Below are 21,435 nucleotides of genomic sequence, written 5' to 3' on the forward strand. Positions count from 1 at the left end.
AAAATAAAATCACCACAATCAGATCCACATTCAACAACTCTCAAAACATCATAGAAGAGATACTAATAAATCCCACAATAGACGAAGCCATCTCAGCAGATAGGACCTGGAACAACTTCCCAACGACACAATGGTCAGACCTTGACTGGCTGTACAAAAAATACAGCAAATCTTCTTGTGATCTGAACAACTGTCCTCCCTATCTACTAGCCACAGCGTCCACTAAATTCATAGCATGTCTCACGCTATGACTGCAAACCACCCTCAGGGAAGGTCAGTTCCCTCCGGATCTTGGCGAAATCATAATCACTCCCATACTAAAAGATCCCAAAGGCCCAATAGACAACCCAACAAACTATAGACCAATCGCTTCTATTCCACTATATGTCAAACTCATAGAGGGTATAGTAGCACAATATCTCACCAATTACCTAGAAGACCACCACATTCTGCATCCAACTCAATCTGGTTTCAGAGCTAACCACAGCACAGAAACACTACTGGTATCTTTACTAGATATAGCCAGACAGCACCTCAGCAAAGGAAACAAGTTACTAGTCATCCAACTCGATCTTTCAGCAGCATTCAACTTAGTTGACCATCCAATACTACTCCAGATACTAGATGCCATAGGAATATCAGGTAAAGTCCACAACTGGTTCCAAGGATTCCTTAAAACAAGATCATACAGAGTTAAGTCAAAAGATCTTCTATCCGACCCCTGGACAAACCCATGCGGAGTACCACAAGGATCCCCTCTTTCGCCCATACTTTTCAACCTCTTTATAGCTTCCTTAGGCACTACCCTAGACGCCCTAAATATAACATCTTTCAGCTACGCGGATGACATAACCATCCTCCTCCCCTTCGACATCCAAGACCCCATCTCCAACAGACGCCTGAAAACAACACTGGAAACTGTAGAAAAATGGATGAAGAACCATAAGCTGAAACTGAATGCAGAGAAAACCAAATTCCTACTACTAGAAAAGGAACAAAAACCATCCCTAACAGAACTGGAAGTAAATGCAACCAAATATCCAATACAGAGCACTCTCAAAATTCTAGGAATACAATTAGACAGATGCTGCACAATGCAAACACAAATCCACAAAATCGTACAAAAAGCATTCTTCATCATGCGAAACCTAAGAAAAATAAGAAAATTCCTTACCAAAGAACACTACAAGCTCATTGTACAATCCCTCATACTTAGTACCTTAGATTACTGCAACAGCCTCTATCTACCTTGCCCAAACAACATGATAAAACAACTACAGACCGTACAAAATACTGCCATCAGACTCATCTACTCACTTAGCAAATTTGACCACATCATTCCTGCCTATGTAGACGCGCACTGGCTTCCGATAAAAGCAAGAACTCAGTTCAAATTCTATTGTCTACTATTTAAAGTAACCCATGGCACTGCCCCCAGCTACCTAAACAACCGCCTACACCGCTACCACTCACCCAGATCAAGGAGAACTCAGAACCTATTCACCTTCCCCCCTCATAATGGTACCCGACGTAAGAAACTTTACGACAGCCTCCTGGCGACACAGGCATCGAAAATTGACCCCACCATCACCAAACTGATGATCAAAACAACAGACATCAAAGTGTTTCGAAAAGAAATCAAAACAGTTCTATTCAAAAAACACATCTTTACTTACTAATCTCCTCCCACTCGTACATGCTTTCTCCCCTGTGAATAACACACTAGTCAATTCCTCGAATCATACCAACCAAAAAATATCCAGACCGCTAAATAAGCATCTACCACATGTATCCAATAAACTTATCCCTTCAATGTTAGGTTATCCTCCTCAGCTACCCGAATATATTGTTATTCTCCACTGTTTCCTATAAGTACTTGAATCTTTACTATGTAATTCCATCGGATAAATACAGATATCCTCTAATTTGTAACTATCAACTGTATCATGTAATGTACATGAATCTTTGTTATACAATTCTCTCGGTAATGTCCAGATATCTTCTAATTTGTAATCCGCTTAGAACCGCAAGGCACAAGCGGAATAGAAATCACTAATGTAATGTAATGTAATGTAAGAATTGCCACTGCTGGGTCAGACCAGTGGTCCATCATGCCCAGCAGTCCGCTCACACGGCGGCCCTTAGGTCAAAGACCAGTGCTCTAACTGAGACTAGCCTTACCTGCGTACATTCTGGTTCAGCAGGACGTACGCAGGTAAGGCTAGTCATGTGAGCCTCTGGAGGAGGCATCATTGATGGACCTGATGGTGGCGGTCACATCAGAATGATTAGTGTAGAGAACCAACCCTTCCTCAGGATTCCAGATAATTGAGTAGTATTGCATACAGTCCACTCTTTCTTGCCCAAGATAGTTTTGAGTTTCCACATCAACTAGGAAGTACGACTACCTGCCTTCACACCCTTGGGATCCTAAAAGAGTGACAAAAGTCCTGAAATTGTGGCTGTCTGCAGAGTGTTGCTTCAGTATCTGAAAGTCACAAATGAGTTCAGGTTGTCAGATTTTCTCTTTGTGCCTGCCAGAGCCACCTGGCCTCCAAGGCGACCATTTCAAGATGGATATGTAAGGCCATTTCTTCAGCCTTCCAGTAGGGGAATAATATCCTCCTGGGCGGAGACAGAGCAGTTTCCCCTGAAGAAACTTGCAGAGCGGCCTCACCAAATGAGATTCTGTGTTTGGGTCCACAGGCTCATTTGTCCTGTCCTAGATTTTATGGAACTGCTTTGATATGTCCCATCTGTTCCAGAATGATGTGTCTATTGCACTAGAAGAGAAGATTAGGTCCTAACCTTAATAATCTTTCTAGTAGATCAGGGGTGTCAAAGTCCCTCCTCGAGGGCCATAATCCAGTTGGGTTTTCAGGATTTCCCCAATAAATATGGATGAGATCTATTAGCATACAATGAAAGCAGTGCATGCAAATAGATCTCATGCATATTTATGGGGGAAATCCTGAAAACCCGACTGGATTGCGGCCCTTGAGGAGGGGCTTTGACACCCCTATAGTGGATAGACACATCATTCTGGAAGCCTGCCCTGCCAGATGTTCATTAGCTGTGTTTTCTGTCTCAGGCATGTCTGATTGCAAGATATCTTGTTTTTATCCAGCAAGGGTAAGGATAGAGAAGACCAATGCTATTGTGAAGGGATCTAGGAGTATCATTTAGAGCTCCGGGACTGTTAGTGCAGGTTGCACTCAGGTAGGTAGCTTGTTTGTTCCACCTCGTTAGATGTTTTCAATGGTTTGTTTCATCAGAGTTCATTGTTTTTGATATGAGCAGAACAGATTTGTTTCTCGGAGAGTGTTCCCATACCTCTCCCTGTTATGTTTTTTCTCTAGGGCTGATCTGCTTTTGATACAAAATGATCACTTGCAGGACAGCCCAGAGTGAAGGGAGCAGAGAGAAAAAAATGTAAATGAATCTCTCTGCACAGATTTTCATGACGAGGGATTGACTACCCATCTGTTCCAGACAGATGTGCCTATCTACTAGAAAAAAGATTTTCAAGGTAAGGACCTAATCTTCCCATATATTGAACAGAACAGTCCCAATACCGATCTTGGAGGCACGCCACTTCTCACCTTTCTTTCCTCCAAGCAAATTCCATTCACCAGCACTTTCTATCATCTGTCCGTCAACCAATTTCTAATGCAGGTCACCACTTTGGGTCCTAACTTCAGCCTAGAATGTTTTTGTTTTTAGGTGCCATTGACTCATGTTTGAGTCCTAGTGACTTGATGATTTGTAGATCTAAAAAGAAATCGGTTTTGTGGTAGTCTGGAAAAGTCCTCCAGCATCATCCCCATAGTTGTTTTCAATGTGTCCAGCCATCTGATTGCAGATCACCCTCTTCGACTGGACCCTTTGATCTAGAATACTAAATACTATTTTGCAAATACCCATTTAACTCTCATAGCAGTGGGGAGGGAGGGCATATAAAGGGGTGGAGCATAGGTGGGACATGAGCAGAAGTCCCCTTATGTATGTAACTTACAGAATTCTGTAAGTTATGAATGCCTTTGTTACATTCTACACATATGTCAGCTCTATAGCTGGTGTAGCTAAAGGCACAAATTTATTTATTTAAAACATTTCTTACCTGCTTATTAGTTGTGTCAATACCAGGTTACACTAGTATTCAACTGACATCAGAGGGAAGGCTTCCGGGTCAGCTGCGGGCAGGAGCCGCAGCTCACGACTTTGTGAAGAGAAGAGTGGCTGGGATGAGGGAGCCGGCCAGAGGAGGTAAACACCCATGGCAGGGAGGGAGGCACAAATTTGAGACACAGCACAGAGGGATGGAAGGACGAGAGGTGCGTTGGGACATGGAAAGGAGAAAGAGAGTTGCATTGGCACAAAAAAGGAGAAGCACACTCCATACTGCGCAATATCCATAGCTAGTAAAAATCTATAATTCCATTTTAACATTGTCTACATATCATTTCTATTTATTGTAACAGCAGTTGGAACAGTTGGAACATCTGGCATATTACTATGAAATAAAACCAATGGCATCCATGGAGAAACAATAAAATTAGAATGAAACGTACCCCACAGATATCAATTACAAACTGCTAAAATTTAATAACATGCTGTGCATAGTTGGCAAGGTTATCATCCTTTAACTTTCATTCTAAGTCACTGCATGTGCCTCTGCTTTTATCATACTAACGTGACACTGCCTGCCTCCTGTCCTCTACTGCTGAGTAAACATAGAGTTGATGACTTCCAGATGTTCTTAATCAGCACAGTCTGTGGCTGTTGGTGTCATGACTCCAATACTAAGAACATTGCATAACTGGAGATGCAAAATTGTTTGAGGAAAATGCATTTAATATGAAAAGATTACAAACAGTCATGAATTACTTCATGTTGAACTGTTTCTTCCTTCCAGATTTTTCTTATCTTTCTGTTGAGTCACACCAAGTTGGAAAGACTAAGAGGAACTTTTAGTAAAGTGCGTTAGGTATTGAACCTACTGCACCTTTACAGCAAAGTGGTAAATGTCCTTCATCCAAACTGCATTTAACTGATTAGTTCATGATAAGCATCACATAACATGCATTGCCAGTGGGCAATTATCAGGAACTGCCTACAAAGCAATCAGGCCCACTTCAGTATATTCCCTTCCCCTCATCCGAACTCCCAAGTCAAGGTCCCTGTCCCCCCTCCCCCAATCTGATCCCCCTGTGATACTCCCAAAAAAGATATAAACAGTATGGAGTAGGTCTAGAGCAAAGCTGCTAAAATGGACAGAGGTCTTCGTCATAAAGCGTATGAGGACAGACTTAAAAATCTCAATATGTGTACTATGGAGGAAAGGCGTGAGGATAGATGTTTAAATATGTGGCATAAATGCACAAGAGGGAAGTCTCTTTCAAATTAAAGGAAGCTATGGAATGAGGAAGCATAGGATGAAGTAACCTCAGAAAATGCTTTTTCATGGAAAGGGTGATGAATGCATAAAACGGTTTTCCAGTGGAGGTGGTGGAGATGAAAAGTGAATATGAATTCAAGAAAGCTTGGAACAAGTACATTGGATCTCTGAAGGAGAGGAAGGGATAGTTGATTGCATGGATAGGCAGACTAGTTAGGTCATAATGTCTTATCTGTCTTCATTTTTCTATATTTTTAAAACCCCCGACACCCCCTCATCAAAATCCAAATCCCTTGATCAAGGCATCACATTCCCTGACACTCCCCGATCAACTGTCACTTCCTATCAGTACATTCCTATTCTGTGAGTTAAACTTACCTTGTGAAAGTAAAGACAAAAGTGCCATTAAATTTGCTTTTGAGATATTCTGTGGGCTCTGCACACTTATTGCCATTGGACATGTTTTTCCAGTGGTTACTCCCCAAAACAACCTCAAATCCCTGAAGCTGCCTATTTCTGCCATTGTTTAAAGAGGAAATACAAGGAGTGAGGTACTAAAGGAACCAAATAGATGTCCAAATGATTATCTTTATTCCTTCACTTATCACGCTTCATCAAAGATTACAAAGATGAAATTCTCTTCAAAAATATGAAAGCTTGACATGACTGTATTTTGGCAAAAACAATACCTACGTCAGGAGTCTAATCTCTATAAGGAGCATGCAAAGCATAAATAACGATAAACACATCAAATGAAACATAAAAAGTTAAAAAGCAATGATGAAAAGACTAATAAATAAGGACAAAACTTCTAAAGTAATAATAAATCATAACTGAATAATAGTGACATAAAGATGTGCAATGAATCAATAATTAAAATGTAAAAACTAAGATGTAATAAAAAGGCAAAGCAATAGGGAACAAAAAATTGAACGAATGTGCAACTTTAACACTAGGCACTAAAATAAGTTTTTAGCCCTTTATTTGACATTGTTTCTCAGAAGCAACATGTATTTTCTATGGCTCTTATGGGAGATCTGCATCTCCAAATGCCTGTTACTTGGCACTGTTGCTCTCGTTCAACTTCAAGTTACGTAAAGCAGCCGGCAGCTGTCATCTTAGTTCCATTGGCTGCTGCTAGATCGCACAGATGTGCAGTCCTGTGAGAGCTTTTTCAAGCGTGCAGTGGTGTGTGTTTTGGTTTTGCTTGTACTGAATGCGTATCACAATAACTTCAAGTGATCTCTGCATTTCTCGGTTCAGGATGGTTTGGAGGTGAGTTTTCACATTTTGTATGAAACAATATAATAATAATTCTAATAATACATAATGTCAGTGAACACAAATGTAAATGAGATAGAACAGTTCTGTGGTGTTTTGCTTTACATGGGTATTGTAAGCATGCCTTCGTATACAGATTTCTGGGCACAAACAACTAATTGTGAAAAAGTTACATCAATTTTTATTCTAAAACGCTTCCACGATCTCCATCGTTATTTACAATTTGCAAATAAAGTGAATGCTTCAAATTCAGAGGACAGGCTATAAATTAGACCAGTTCTAGATACAGTTGTTAAGAATTGTAGAACACAAAAACAGGAGCCCTAGTGCTCAATTGATGAAATGATGGTCCCATATAAGGGTACAAGAGCTTGTAATCTGCGGCAGTATATCCAAAAGAAGCCTCATAAATGGGGTTTCAAAATTTATGTTTGAGCAGGTATATCAGGAATTATTCATGATTTCCTCCCTTACATTGGGAAGGGAATGTTGACAGACTTGTCAGAGGAAGAGAGAGAATTTGGGATTGGTGATCAAGTTGTGCTAAAACTGTGCAAGACTATATCAAACACTTTGAATGCCAGGGTGTATTTTGATAATTTTATCTGCACCCTGGAACTTATTTCAAATCTAAAGTAACAAAACACCGATTCATTAGGGGGGGAAACGCCGAAAAAAATTGGGCAAAGGACTACTACCCTGTACAGGATGACAAGTCTCTTCAGAAATGTGGGTGTGGCAGTTATGTCTTCTGAATGGATAGGGCACTAGGTCTAATTCTTATGAGAAGAGTTGACATTAAAGTAGTGTGCCTAGCGAGTTCATTCTGTGACATTGAACCAGTGTCCACAGTGAAAAGATGGAATCATGTAGAAAAGAAGAAAGTAGCTGTGCCTTGTCTGAGCATAATAAAGCAGGGGTCTCAAAGTCCCTCCTTGAGGGCCACAGTCCAGTCGGGTTTTCAGGATTTCCCCAATGAATATGCATGAGATCTATGTGCATGCACTGCTTTCAATGCATATTCATTGGGGAAATCCTGAAAACCCGACTGGATTGCGGCCCTCAAGGAAGGACTTTGAAATCCCTGTAATAAAGCAATACAATAAGCATATGAGAGAAGTTGATTTGGCTGGTATGCTAATAGAACTCTACTGGGTGCCGCTCAAATGCAGACGTTGGTATTTGCATTTGTTTGGATATGTTCTGGACTTGTGCACAGTAAATTCCTGGTTAGTCTATAGGAGGGAAACAAATGATAAAAAGATATCACTGAAAGCTTTCAGTATTGCTAATGCCTTGATGACCGCTGGTAAGAGAACAACAGTTAGACTTTCTGCGGAGTCTTCACCACAACCACAGAGGAAAAAAAGGGTATTAGTTTCAATTCTAGTCCAAGGTGCACGATTCAACAATGGATCATTGCCCTGATCATGGACCTAAAGGCAGGTGCCAATATTGCCCAACAAGTTTCTCAACTATCAGATGCTCAAAATGCAATTTGGTTCTTTGTTTTGTGCCTAATAGAATCTGTCTCAAGGCATTTCTCAATTTTTTTTTAAAAAACCCAAATTTTGTGAAAATTCAAATTTTGTCATGGTACGAGCAAAGTTGCTTACAAGCAATGTTCTCTATTTTTGGAAATAAATTAAAATAAATATCTAAGAACATGTAAATAAATGCATTATATATACCCTGCTTACTTAATATGTGCAGCCCAAAAAATTTTAACTACAACTTTTCATCATATGCCAATTAAAGGGTTAAATTATTAACACCCCCCCCCCCTTTTTACAAAGCCGTAAAGCAATGGCCCCGATGTCCTTTAAATCCCTTTAGGCTTCGGGGCTGTTATTTCAGTTGCCCGTGCGAAACAGCTTTGTAAAACAGGCCCTAAATTATAGCATAAACCATAAACAGGTCATCTGGATTATAAAATTAAAGTTAGACCATGTCAAATGCATCATTACAAAATGTAAATGCTGACAACAATTTCAAGAGAAATAATTTAAAAAATAAATAAAACTAAAACTGAAAAAACTCACTATTGATATTTTGATGAAATTAACTGCTTACCAGAGTATGTGATACTGAAGCACTTTTGACAAGTGGATAAGTGATCGCATCAAAATACTCTGAAGAACAAGAGCTACTAGTAAAACAATGCTATGGATCAGATGGCATATAAGTACATTTTAAGGTGAGCGATCATTTCTATGTCTATGTGAGAATCAAACCACGTTCTAAAAGGATCGTAATGGTAGTCATTTGGATATGTGAGAGTAAACTACCTCCTAAATTTATGCCAATATATAGAAGGTGCATTATAATATAAGATAAAAACATGGCATTTTGAAGCGGTGAAGTGCAATACTGTGAACCAGTGAGAACGCTGAACAAGAAAGTAAATAGAAAAAAGTCCACATCTTTTTTTTTTTTTTTTTATATTATCTTTATTAGCAATTGCAAAGGGAACATACAACCAGGATCAGAACAAACAGATCAGGCATGGGTTTCTAGAGTTGGTATCTATGCACATCTTTTTATGTGGCATTGAAGCACTTATAAATCAGGGATCAGATTGAAATAATCTAAAGGAGACCAAAAGCTGCTAGTGAAGAACTGCCTTAGAGACCACCCGTCGTATATGTGCATCTAGAGAGTAAGCAGTGAATACTGTAGCTAATGTGAGCATTGAATGGCACAACAAAACTAATTGTAATGATATTGAATCAAAAGAAATGTGGACCACCTCCTAAACTAATTTAGACAGCATACCTATTACAAAAAAGTGCAATATAATACTATGCCCAAGTGTGAATGTAGAAAGTGCATCTTCAGTGACATGGTTTTGTATGCTCTAAGAAGTTTGTCAGCCAGTAAAAAAAAAAAAGCCAATTTAGAGCAATATTATAAATAAGTAAAACTGCTACACAAGAATAAGCAGTAAAGTGAATGGAATCAAAAATATCCCATTTCTCTTCTCTTTCCTACTTCACTTCCCCCTCCATCTCACATATTGTTTTCTCACTCAACCCTTCATGCCCCTCACACTGACCCACTTCCTGCTTTCCTTCTGAAGCACTTTATGCACTCCCCATTGCCTTTTCTGGTCTCTTTGGTCACTACCAGTCTTTCACATGGTTATTTTCCTAGAACCTGGAAGTTAGCTTGAATTACTGTAATGCGGTCTATTCAGACCGCTCGCAATACATTATTAATCGTCTCCAAACAGTACAAAACACCGCTGTTCAGATCCTCTCATGAGCTATTAGGTTTGATCATATCACTCCACTCCTTATTAACAATCTTGACTTTCGGTAGCCTCTCATATCCAGTTAAAAGTGTCAACCCTTACACATAAGGCTTTACACTTGGGTACCCCTACATATTTCTCCAATTTGATTACTCTTTGTGCTCCTCTAATGGTCCTGCATTCACTATTGGATTCCAACATTTCACAATGCACATTATGAGAGTACTATGATGCATGCATTTTTTTTTTTTTACAATGCACCTGCCCTTTGGAACTCGCTTCCAACCAATATACATCTGGCATCTTCTTACTCCATGTTTAGAGCCTCGTTAAAGACATTTATTCTCACGGGCCTATGAAAGCCTCAGCCTCTGTTTCTGCTTTCCTATTTTTTTAATGGCATTCCTTTCTAATTCTTTCTGTTTTTATAGCTATGAACACTACCTTGCTATTGTTCAAGGAAAGGCAGTTTATTAAATTTAGTAAACCATAAACCATGATGTTTTATTGATACTTGTAACTTTCTTCAAATTTTTTGATAAGGTGCGTCATCAAGTTCTGATAAATAAATTAAAATATTATGTAACCTTATATTTATTGGTATCAAAGCCTGAGATACCCTTAAATTATCAGGAGTCCATAAATGTACATACATGCATGAATATATACAATTCGTTCCAGGCCCTCTGAGAGTGGTAACTGGTAATAGAGCATGAACAATGGAAGAAAGTCATCTTGGTCTACATCAGGGTCTCAAAGTCCCTCCTTGAGGGCCGCAATCCAGTCGGGTTTTCAGGATTTCCCCAATGAATATTCATGAGATCTATGTGCATGCACTGCTTTCAATGCATATTCTTTGGGGAAATCCTGAAAACCCGACTGGATTGCGGCCTTCAAGGAAGGACTTTGAGATCCCTGGACTCTACATGGACACTTAGACGAAAGACGAGTTATGTTTGCTTGCATATCCTTGAAGGAGAGAGAGTAGTAGCCAATGCAGGCCAGAAGATTGACTAGGCAGTTGTGTTGAACTTCTTGCTGCAACCACAGCAAAACAGATGGGAAGGTTGAAGCTGATGTGATCGGGTCATGAGGGATAATGGGTATGACTAATTGTTGAGATCAGGCTTGGAAGGGTGGAGGTGGAGGGATGAGTAAAGGGAAGAAATATTTAATCCTCTACCCCACAGGTGTCGAAGTCGGTCCTCGAGGGCCGCAATCCAGTCGGGTTTTCAGAATTTCCCCAATGAATATGCATTGAAAGCAGTGCATGCACATAGATCTCATGCATATTCATTGGGGAAATCCTGAAAACCCGACTGGATTGCGGCCCTCGAGGATCGACTTTGACACCCCTGCTCTACCCCCTAACTAAGCCATGCAAATCAGCATGGTGGGAAGAACAGAGAAATTACACAATCCTTCCCCATCACCAAACTGACCTCTCTTCATACACTGCAAACTAATCAGTCAGATTATATGTGTGATTTTTCTATAGATTATTAATGAAACTGCTCTCTTTGAGCCTCATATTATGATGACTTGTTCTGGAATTATATGTCATCTGAAAATTTCTTGCTACTCATACTAGAGGATTATTTATACCTTTTGAAGTATTTAAATGTCTGTGCATTCTCTGATTTCTTTTGAACGTTTACAAAAGTGTGCAAAGGCCAAAAATTTACGGAAACCGACTGGAAGAATGCAATTTGTTTTGTCTAAGGGGGGTCAACTGCAGTTTAGGAAAGCAAAACTTTTAAATGGTAGATGTTTATCTCAACCTCTTTAAATTGTCAGTTTCTCGTTCCTGAGTGGCAGTGTTCCATTGGAGAGGAAATACGCCTGGATTATTCCCATGAGGGTGTTAACAAAAAGTCTATTCCACACTATGAACTTAAATTTTTCTGTAGACATTTACTTCTTTAAGACTAAGAGCAGAAGCAGATGTTAATTCTTTTTCTTCCTGTATAGATGAATACTTTTCTGTAGTGTTTAGTTCTGTAGTGGTTCTCTGATCTGCTGGAATTTGGGTGATTTTGTGCTGCTGTAAATTCCTCCTACCTGTTAGTGTGCACAAGAAGCAATGACCTGCCTAAGACATAATATGATGGGCTGGTATCAGAGTAGCAAACATTTTTTAGCTGGGGTTTTGTTTGCATGTTTTATTCTGAACTATACATATTTCTGTGCATTTTAACATTTAAGGTATGGGTGGGTGCATTGATGATTTGGAGAAAAGGAACTTGAAAATCCAGTGGACCATGTCCACATTAGTTGATTGATATTCACACTGTCTAGATTACTCATTTTACTTCTTCCCATATACATTTACATAGAATGGAACAACATATCTGAATTTTGTTGTTTTGAAATATGTTAAAAGTGTAGCAAGTCTTTGCATCTATTGTTCTTAGAAAAACTTTCTTCTGTGAATGTCATGTGCCGCAGAAACGTTTGTAAGATATATGAAATGTATCGGGGCAGAAAAATATTTTTTATTAATTTAGAGACCCTCAGGTTGTGGCTCTGCTTAGGAGTGCAGAGACTCTAGTGCCTCTACCAAGTTAGTGTGGAGGGTCATTTTCAAAACATACGTCTAAGTCTGATTTAGATGTTTGGTGCTAGATGTCCAAAGTTGGCAGTAAGAAAATGCCTGTTTTTGTAAGGCAAACCACCATATGACTAGAAATAATTTTAAAAATCCTCTATCTGGATGTCTAGGCCATTGGGACGCCCAGACCACCAGGATGTCTATATTTATACCACATTTTTGAACAAAATTTTGTCCAAGTCCCAAACACCTAGAACAAGACCATTTGGATATGGGAGGGGTCAGTCCTGTAAAGGACTGGCCACTCAGACAAGGCACCTTAGAGGGCACTGCTGTGAACTTCACAAAAAAGGTGCCAGGTAAATATCTCACCAGAACTCCCATATATGTTATGGTGAAACCCCCCCTCCCCCAAAACCCTCTATACCCACCTATAACCTGAATAGCCCTTATGGCTGCAGGTGGTACCTGCATGGCAGTAGAGTAGGGTTTTGGGGGGCTCACATTTTCCACCATGAATGTAGTGGTTAGAGTGGTTTATGGAACTTGCTACTCCTTTCCATGGTTCACTAGCCCACCCACCAGGCTACTAAGGACACCTGTGTACAGCTCTACTATGGTTTCCTATACCAGGTGCTGATGTTCTGGAGAAAGGTATTTACATTGGTATTCTGATCTTTGTGGGTGTGAGGGGGTCCACGAGCACTGGGAGAGTGTGGGGCTATCTTACCTTGATGCACACAGTGGTCATCCGGTCAGTTTGAGCACCTTTGAGACCCTTCTAAAACAGGTCCAGTTTCAAATGTATAAGTTTTGTCCAGGATGTCTTGCAAAATGTTTGATTATCACTGCAAGATATCCATGTCTAACCTGCCCCTGAGACTGCCCAAAGCCCGCCCATAACATGCCTCCACCATGCCCATCTTGTGCTCTGAATGTACAGAGGCTGGAACACTTCGCTAGACGTACAGAAAGACAGTTTTGATTATTGGCATTTGGATGTCCCGGCGATTAGAACATCCAAGTGCTCATTTAGGATGATTTTTGGACATCTACGTTTTTTGATTATGGGCCCCTAAGTCCGGGTTTGGATGTTTTGTAAAGTTTGTCCAAAAATCTGGTAAAGAAAATGGCCATTTTCGAAACTGCAAAATGTCTGCCTTTTTTTGAAAATCAACTTTCTAGATGTGTTCTTTAGTACATATATCTTTTTTGACCATTTTCGAAAAACAAAACATCCAATTGAAATATGCATAAAACAAGCCATTGGGATGTAGGAGGAGTCAGCATTTTTAGTAAACTGGCCACATAGACATTCCAGCAGAGTAGTGGGGCACCCTATGGATCCCTGCAATGAACTTCACATAACCCCCTGACAATGTATGGTGAGCCCTCCAAAACTCACCTAAAACCTACTGTACCCAACTGTATACCTCCCCAATAGTTCTTATGCCTGCAGGTGTCACCTATATGTCAGTACAGTAGGGTTTTAGGGCTCCTTTTACTAAGCTGCGATAGCATTTTTAGCACAAGCAGGATTTTAGCGCACGTTAAACCCATACTACACAGTTAGAACCAACACCAGCTCAATGCTGGCGTTAAGGGCTAGCGTGTGTGGCAATTCAGCGCGCGCTAAAACCGCTATCGCAGCTTAGTAAAAGGAGCCCTTAGTGTAGTAGGTAGAGTGGGATATAGACTTGGATCACCTAAGGCAGGGGTGCCCAACACGTCGATCGCGATCGACCGGTCGATCGGGAAGACAACGCCAGTCGATCTCGTGTTGCCGTTCCAATCGGCCGGCCGATCAGCCTTCCTCTCCCCAAGGTTCCCCACCGGAATCTCCCCAAGGTTCCCCACGCACACTCATTCTTGCTGCGCCCTTCCTGCCCGACTGCCAGAACCCGTCGTCCAACTGGGGGATGATGTCACTTCCTTCGGGAGAAGGCGGGAGGGAGGTCTAGGGAAGTCACGACCCTTGAGAGCTGAGCGCCGGCTGCCCCTGGCGGAATTGACAAGCCAGACTGGAGAAAGGCGGTCGGGAGCAGGAGGTGCTCTGCCCAAAAATGCCGGAGCTGCTGCTGCTGCTCTGACGTCTTGAGCCTGAAAATGGGAAGTTGAGTGTCGTGCTAAAAAGAGACTGGAACGGCTCTCATGGAAGACTGGCTTTTTTTCTTTCCTTTTCCTCGGCCCTGGGGATCCAGAGATTTGGGCCTGCAGAAGCCTCACGCTGACCAGCATTCCTCTCCCCGACATCAATTCTTACATCGGAGAGGAATTTCTGGGCCAGCCAATCGCTGCCTGGCTGGCCCGGAACTTCCTCTCCGACATCAGAATTGAAGGGGAGCAGAATGCTGGTCAGTGCAAGGCTTCTGCATGCAGAGCTTGGGGGGCGGTGGCTTGGAGGCCTGTTCCCCAGTGGCGACGGCAAACCTAGTGGCTTGGGGGAGGGCAGGGAGAAAGAAACAAAGGGGGCAAGCAGAGAGACAAAAAGAAAGTGGGCATGGAGAGAGAGAGAGAAAGAAAGAAAGAACAGGAGGCAGGGAGAAAGAAAGAAAAAGTTGGGGGAGAGAATGAGGTATGGAAGAGAGAAAGCATATAGGAGGCTGAAAGAAGGAGTGGGCTGAAATCAGAAGATGTCAGAAGAAGTGCAGCCAGAGTGAAGTGAGAAGAAGTCAGAAGAAGAAAGTGCAACCAGAGACTCATGAAATCACCAAACAAAAGTAGGAAAAATGATTTTATTTTCAATTTAGTGATCAAAATGTGTCTGTTTTGAGAATTTATATCTGCTGTCTATATTTTGCACTATGGCTCCCTTTTACTAAACCACAATAGCGGTTTTTAGTGCAGGGAGCCTATGAGCGTCAAGAGCAGCGTGGGGCATTCAGCGCAACTCCCTGCGCTAAAAACTGCTATGTGGTTTAGTAAAAAGGGAGGGGCTATATTTGTCTATTTTTGTATGGTTGTTATTGAGATGACATTGCATAGAGTCATCTGCCTTGACCTCTTTGAAAAAAACCCGGAATATGAATGATAATTAACATTTTCTCTGCCTTTCAGTGTGCTTTGTGGGCTTTTAAAAATTTTTTTATTGTTGGTAGATCATTTTGACTTGGTCATTTTAAAAGTAGCTCGCAAGCCCAAAAAGTGTGGGCACCCCTGACCTAAGGTATCATTCTCACATGTTTTGCAAAAATAGGCATCTTCCTGCCTGTGAACCTAGGAACACTTTTATAAAGTTATTGCCTTAATGTGCTTACTACTTTTTAATTAGATTCAGGTGAGCTTTGGTAACATTTTCCTGCCTCATAATTTAGGATCACAATATGTTGAAAAGGAAAAACACAGAGATATTTGCTATTGAATGCTGTATTGGGGAAAGATGCTATTAAAAGTGTTGTTTGAATTATTTTGCAATTGTGCACCCATTAAAGACAAATAACAGTTATTGACACTCTGATTTACTTAAAACTACGTATATTTGTAAAAGTTGTTTGAAAGATGAGTGACGATGACCATAAGCAAAAATAATTGACTTTATTTTGATTATTGGTTTTTCTTCTTTTTCATTCCACAGCTTGCCCTTCAGGCACATACAAACCTGAAGGCTCCCCTGGTGGCATCAGCACTTGCATCCGCTGCCCTGATGAAAATCACTCCTCTCCCCCAGGGAGTGACTCCATAGAAGACTGTGTCTGCAAGGAGGGCTATCGAGCTATAGGTTCAGTCTGTCAAGGTGAGCTAAAAGAAATCAAATAACAGCTTATTTTAGTAAATAAGAAGGAATTGTAAATAGTATATATGAGTAGCTGGTTAGACCTGCCCTAGCGCTAAAAAATACATTTTATTTTTTACTGCACATCCAAAAATTACTGTGAAATGCCTCAGCATGCACCACAGTAAACAATTTTTTTGCTGCAGTAACTAGGTGTTAATGCTTACCACAGCCTAGTAAAAGGAATCCTAAGTGCCCTGAAGGTTTCTTTTTTAAAATTTTTTTATTCATTTTAAAACCAGCATAAAGTGCAACATATTATCAATCAATTAGCTCAATAGACAGCACTCAATTCCTTCTAATGATACAATAAATACATAACCCCATCCCCATCCCCACCCATCCTTCCTAAATGTGTAAAAAACATTTAATATAATTCAAATGAACAAGATAAACAATCTTGTAATCCAATAATAAATTAATTACATCATCATACCCACCCATCCTGGATGCATATAATCAAAGGGCTAAATCCAATAATCAGTCTTTACAAAATTTTGTCAATGGGTCCCAAACATCCTTAAATTTTTTATAATGTCCCAATTGTATTGCTGTCATATGTTCAAATTTATAAGTTTGGCACAAGGATTCCCATCAAAAACTATGTAGTTTAATCTATCCCAATTTTTCCAGTTTTTCAGAATAAGTTGTATAGCGACTCCCGTCGTGATGAAAAGTAATTTGTTGTTATGGGAAGTTATTGGACTCATTAATGTGCCAAACAGCACTGTATCATATTTCAATGCCACTGGATTTTCCAGTATTCTATCGATTTAACTCCATGTAGAATTTTAAAAGCCATACAAGCGCATTTAAATTGAATTCTAAAATAAACCGGGAGCCAATGAAGATTCTGAAGCAAAGGGGTCACATGGTCAAATTTACATTTTCCAAAGATCAGCTTCACAGCAGTATTTTGAATTAATTGTAATCTATGAAGACAAATTTTTGTAATGCCGAGGTAGATAGAAACATAGAAACATAGAAATTGACGGCAGAAAAGGGCTATAGCCCATCGAGTCTGCCCATACCAATGACCCACTCCCTGATTCTTTTTTTTTTTTTTAAAGTTCTTTATTCATTTTAAATTTCTTACATCAAGTGATAAATATATAATACATATAATTTTCAATATACACTTGAATATCCATCAATATATATTTTAATACAAACATATATAAAGACCCCTTTTGCAATAAATTATAAATCATCTGTTATTATAATATTGTACCCACCCTAACCCCTATTATATGATCTATCCTTGTGCTATGATATCTGATCTTTAGAAAAAAGAGCCAATGGTCCCCAGATTTTATTAAATTTTTTAATATAACCATGTTGTAACGCTATTGCTTTTTCCATCTTATATATATGGCAAATAGAATTCCACCAAAAAGTGAAATTTAATTTTGTATGATCTTTCCAGTTTTGAGTAATTTGTTGTATGGCGACCCCTGTTAATATCAATAAAAGTTTATTATTGTTTGCTGATATTGGACTCTGTGTTCTCATTGCTGTTCCAAATAAAATTGTGTCATATGTAAGTCCAACATGATTTTCTAATAATATATTAATTTGGGGCCAAATTGTTTTCCAAAAGGCATTTATACAGGGACAAAAATAGATTAAATGATCTAATGTCCCAATTTCTACCTTACAATGCCAGCATCTATTAGATTTAGAACTATCTATTTTTTGTAACCGAGTAGGGGTCCATAAAACTCTATGTAATAAAAATAACCATGTTTGACTCATAGATGCTGACATTGTAGTATGTATTCTCCAGGACCAAAATTTTTGCCATTGAGTTGCAGAAATTGTCTGTCCTATCTCAATACTCCAAATGTCCCTAAGTCCTGTTCTTTTTTTTTTATTTAAAAATCCATATAATAATTTATACCATTTTGCGGCTTGGTGTCCCAAAAAATCTGCCTGAAAGCAAAGGATTTGCAAACTATATTGAGTATTAAGATTTTTCCATTCAGGGAACCCTTCCTGGATGGCTTGCTTCAATTGCATCCATTTAAAATATTGTGTTATGTTCAATCCAAATTTCTGTTGCAATTGTGAAAAACTAAGCATGGATCCATTTACTATAACATCATTTAAAGACCGTATACCTGCAATTATCCATTGCTTCCATATTATTTTGAATCCACCAATTTTGATCCTGGAGTTTACCCAAATGGATTGATTTAACGATTTAGTTATTGGATCTGTTGTAATATTACTAATAAATCTTAATGTTTTCCATGTATCTAATAAAATTCTGTGATCTTTATATCTCTTGGGCATTGTTATACTTATAAGATGTTCCGGATATAATGGAAACAGGAGTCGCCATTCTAAATATAACCAGTCTGGTACATTCTCCATGAGGTCTGGGAGGATCCAATACATACCCTGTCTTAAAATATAGGCTTGATGATACCTATAAAAATTTGGAAAATTTACCCCTCCCTCTCTAATTGTTTTTTGTAATGTTGCTAAAGCGATTCTTGGCCTTTTCCCAAACCAAACAAATTTTGTAAGTATTCTATTTAATTTTTTATAAAATGACCCCTGAAAAAATATCGGAATCATACTCATTTGATAACAAACCACAGGTAAGATCATCATTTTTATTGTTTGAACTCTTCCCCACCATGAAAGATGTAAAGGATTCCATTGCTCGCACATTTCTGTTATTTTTTTTAATAAAATTTTTTCATTTTCTGTTACTGTATCATCAATTGTATTTTTAATAACAATTCCTAAATATTTTATTCCTTCCTCTTTCCATTGGAATGAATATGAATCAAATAATCCTTTGGTACAATGGACATTAATTGGAAGAACTTCAGATTTTTCCCAATTTATTTTGTATCCAGAAAATTTACCAAATTTATCTAATAAATTTAATAAACATGGAATGGTATCTTCCGGTTTCCTCAAATATAAAAGAATATCATCTGCATATGCAGATAATTTATATTCCCAATTTGAAAATGTGATCCCCTTTATTCCCTTAGTTTGATTTATTGCAATTAATAAGGGTTCAAGAACAATATCAAAAAGTAAGGGAGATAAAGGACAACCTTGTCTAACCCCACGTAACAAGTTAAATCTTTCTGAAATGTTATTATTTATATTTAATCTTGCTCCAGGAGAGCTATACAATGTTTGAATCATTTTAATAAAAAAGGGACCTATTCCGAACCATTTTAAAGCTTGATACATAAATTTCCACTCCACTCTATCAAATGCTTTCTCTGCATCTAACGATATTAAGAAAGCTGGTTCATTCATAGTTTTCGCTAAGTTTAAAGAATGAAGTGCCAGTCTGGTATTATGTGAGGAATGTCTTTTAGCAACGAATCCTGTTTGGTGTACATCTATAATAAAAGGAAGAGCTTTTGCCAATCTTAATGCTAATACTTTAGCAAGCAATTTTTCATCTACATTCAACAATGATATGGGCCTGTAGTTTGAAACCAATGTAGGATCCCTGTTTGGTTTTGGTAAGACAATAATTACAGAATCTGCCATAGTACCTGATATATTTTCATTATGTATCTGATATTGATATAAATTTAATAAATAAGGCAATATAATATTTTGAAATGTTTTATAAAATTCAACAGTATATCCATCTCCACCTGGAGCGGATCCAACTCTAAGAGATTTCAATGCTAGTTCTATTTCTTTTAATGATATATGTTCTTCTAAACTTCCTTTTATATGTTCTGGAATATTTGGTCCAATAATTGAATTTAAAAACTCTAAGCCATCTTGTTCTTTATTTTCACAAGAATCTGAAGTATATAGACTCTTATAAAAATCAAGAAATTGTTTTACAATATCTTTAGTGCTGGTGTGTGTATTACCTTTTGTATCTTTTATTGCAATAATTTTAGTTTTTCTTTTTTTTGCTTTAAGAAAATTTGCTAACATTTTTCCAGCTTTATTTGAGTTTCCATAATATCTAAATTGCTGACAGAACATTTCTTTTCTAACAAATTGTGAAGAGAGTTCATTATATTTAGTTTTAACTTTTAATAGTTTTTGTAATACTACATTTTCCCATTTAATAATTAATTTTTTTTCTAATGATTTAATTTCTTCCTCTAATTCCATAAATTGTTTTTTAAGCTGTTTTTTCATAAAAGCCGAATATGATATAATGTTTCCTCTCATTGTAGCTTTACAAGCATCCCATATAATTTCAATATTCATATTGTCTGTGCTATTAATTTGAAAAAACTCTTTCATCTTTACTTTTAGGTCTGTTACAAAATTTTCATCAGCAAGTAAGGCATTATCAAATTTCCAAATTGATGTAAAATTTGTTTTTATATCATTTTTTAGATCAATCCACACACCAGCATGATCAGAAATTATAATAGGATCAATAACTGCTTTCATAACTTTTTGTGCTAAATTACTAGAAACAAATATATAATCAATTCTTGAAAATGATTTATGGACCTGAGAACAAAAAGAATATTCCTGATCATTAAAATGAAGAATACGCCATATATCTACCAAATCACAAGATTGTATCAAATTTTCTAGCCCTAATGATTTTATAATTTTACTAGGTTTCTTATCCAAAATAGGATCCATAACAGCATTGAAATCTCCAGCTACTATCAAATTTGAAGTAGCCAATGGTAGTAATATCTGTTGAATTTTTTTAAAAAACTCCATTTGATTTGAATTAGGAGCATATAAATTAAATAAGTCCAGGGTTGTATTTCCCATTATCATTTTGATATGTACCCATCTTCCTAATGGATCAATTTTTATAAGTTTAAAATCAGCAGTACATTTCTTATTAATAAGTATGGCTACTCCTGCCTTTTTCCCTAAGGCAGGAGCAAAAAAACATTTAGATACCCATCCCCCAATTAGTTTATTAGATTCATTCCCTGTAAGATGTGTCTCTTGCATGAAATAAATATCCGCATTTTGCTTGTGAAGGAAACCTAACATTTTTTTTCTTTTTACTGGGTGATTCAGACCATTGACGTTAATGGAAAAAATTTTAATTGTCATTTAATAATTTGAGTAAAATTAAATATCTTCTTAATAATAAAATTTTGATCAGATATCTGCACTTTTCTTTAATTATTCTAGATTTAATTATTAATTTTCCCCTCTTCCTATTCCCATCCCCCACCCCACCCTCCCTTTTAATT

At 38.2% G+C, this 21,435-nt stretch overlaps 1 protein-coding gene across 2 annotated transcripts in view; it reads left to right on the forward strand.

Moving 5' to 3' along the window:
* Positions 1–21,435, forward strand: part of SVEP1 (sushi, von Willebrand factor type A, EGF and pentraxin domain containing 1) — a 430,677-nt gene that overhangs the window by 43,310 nt on the left and 365,932 nt on the right. For both annotated transcript variants that reach the window (XM_033926500.1, XM_033926511.1), the window contains exon 4: positions 16,058–16,216. In XM_033926500.1, coding sequence (XP_033782391.1) covers positions 16,058–16,216 — 159 coding nt within the window. The remainder of the gene's footprint in view (positions 1–16,057; positions 16,217–21,435) is intronic.

This window comes from Geotrypetes seraphini, chromosome 1 (genome assembly GCF_902459505.1).
Source record: "Geotrypetes seraphini chromosome 1, aGeoSer1.1, whole genome shotgun sequence".
In the NCBI taxonomy this organism is placed as follows: domain Eukaryota; kingdom Metazoa; phylum Chordata; class Amphibia; order Gymnophiona; family Dermophiidae; genus Geotrypetes; species Geotrypetes seraphini.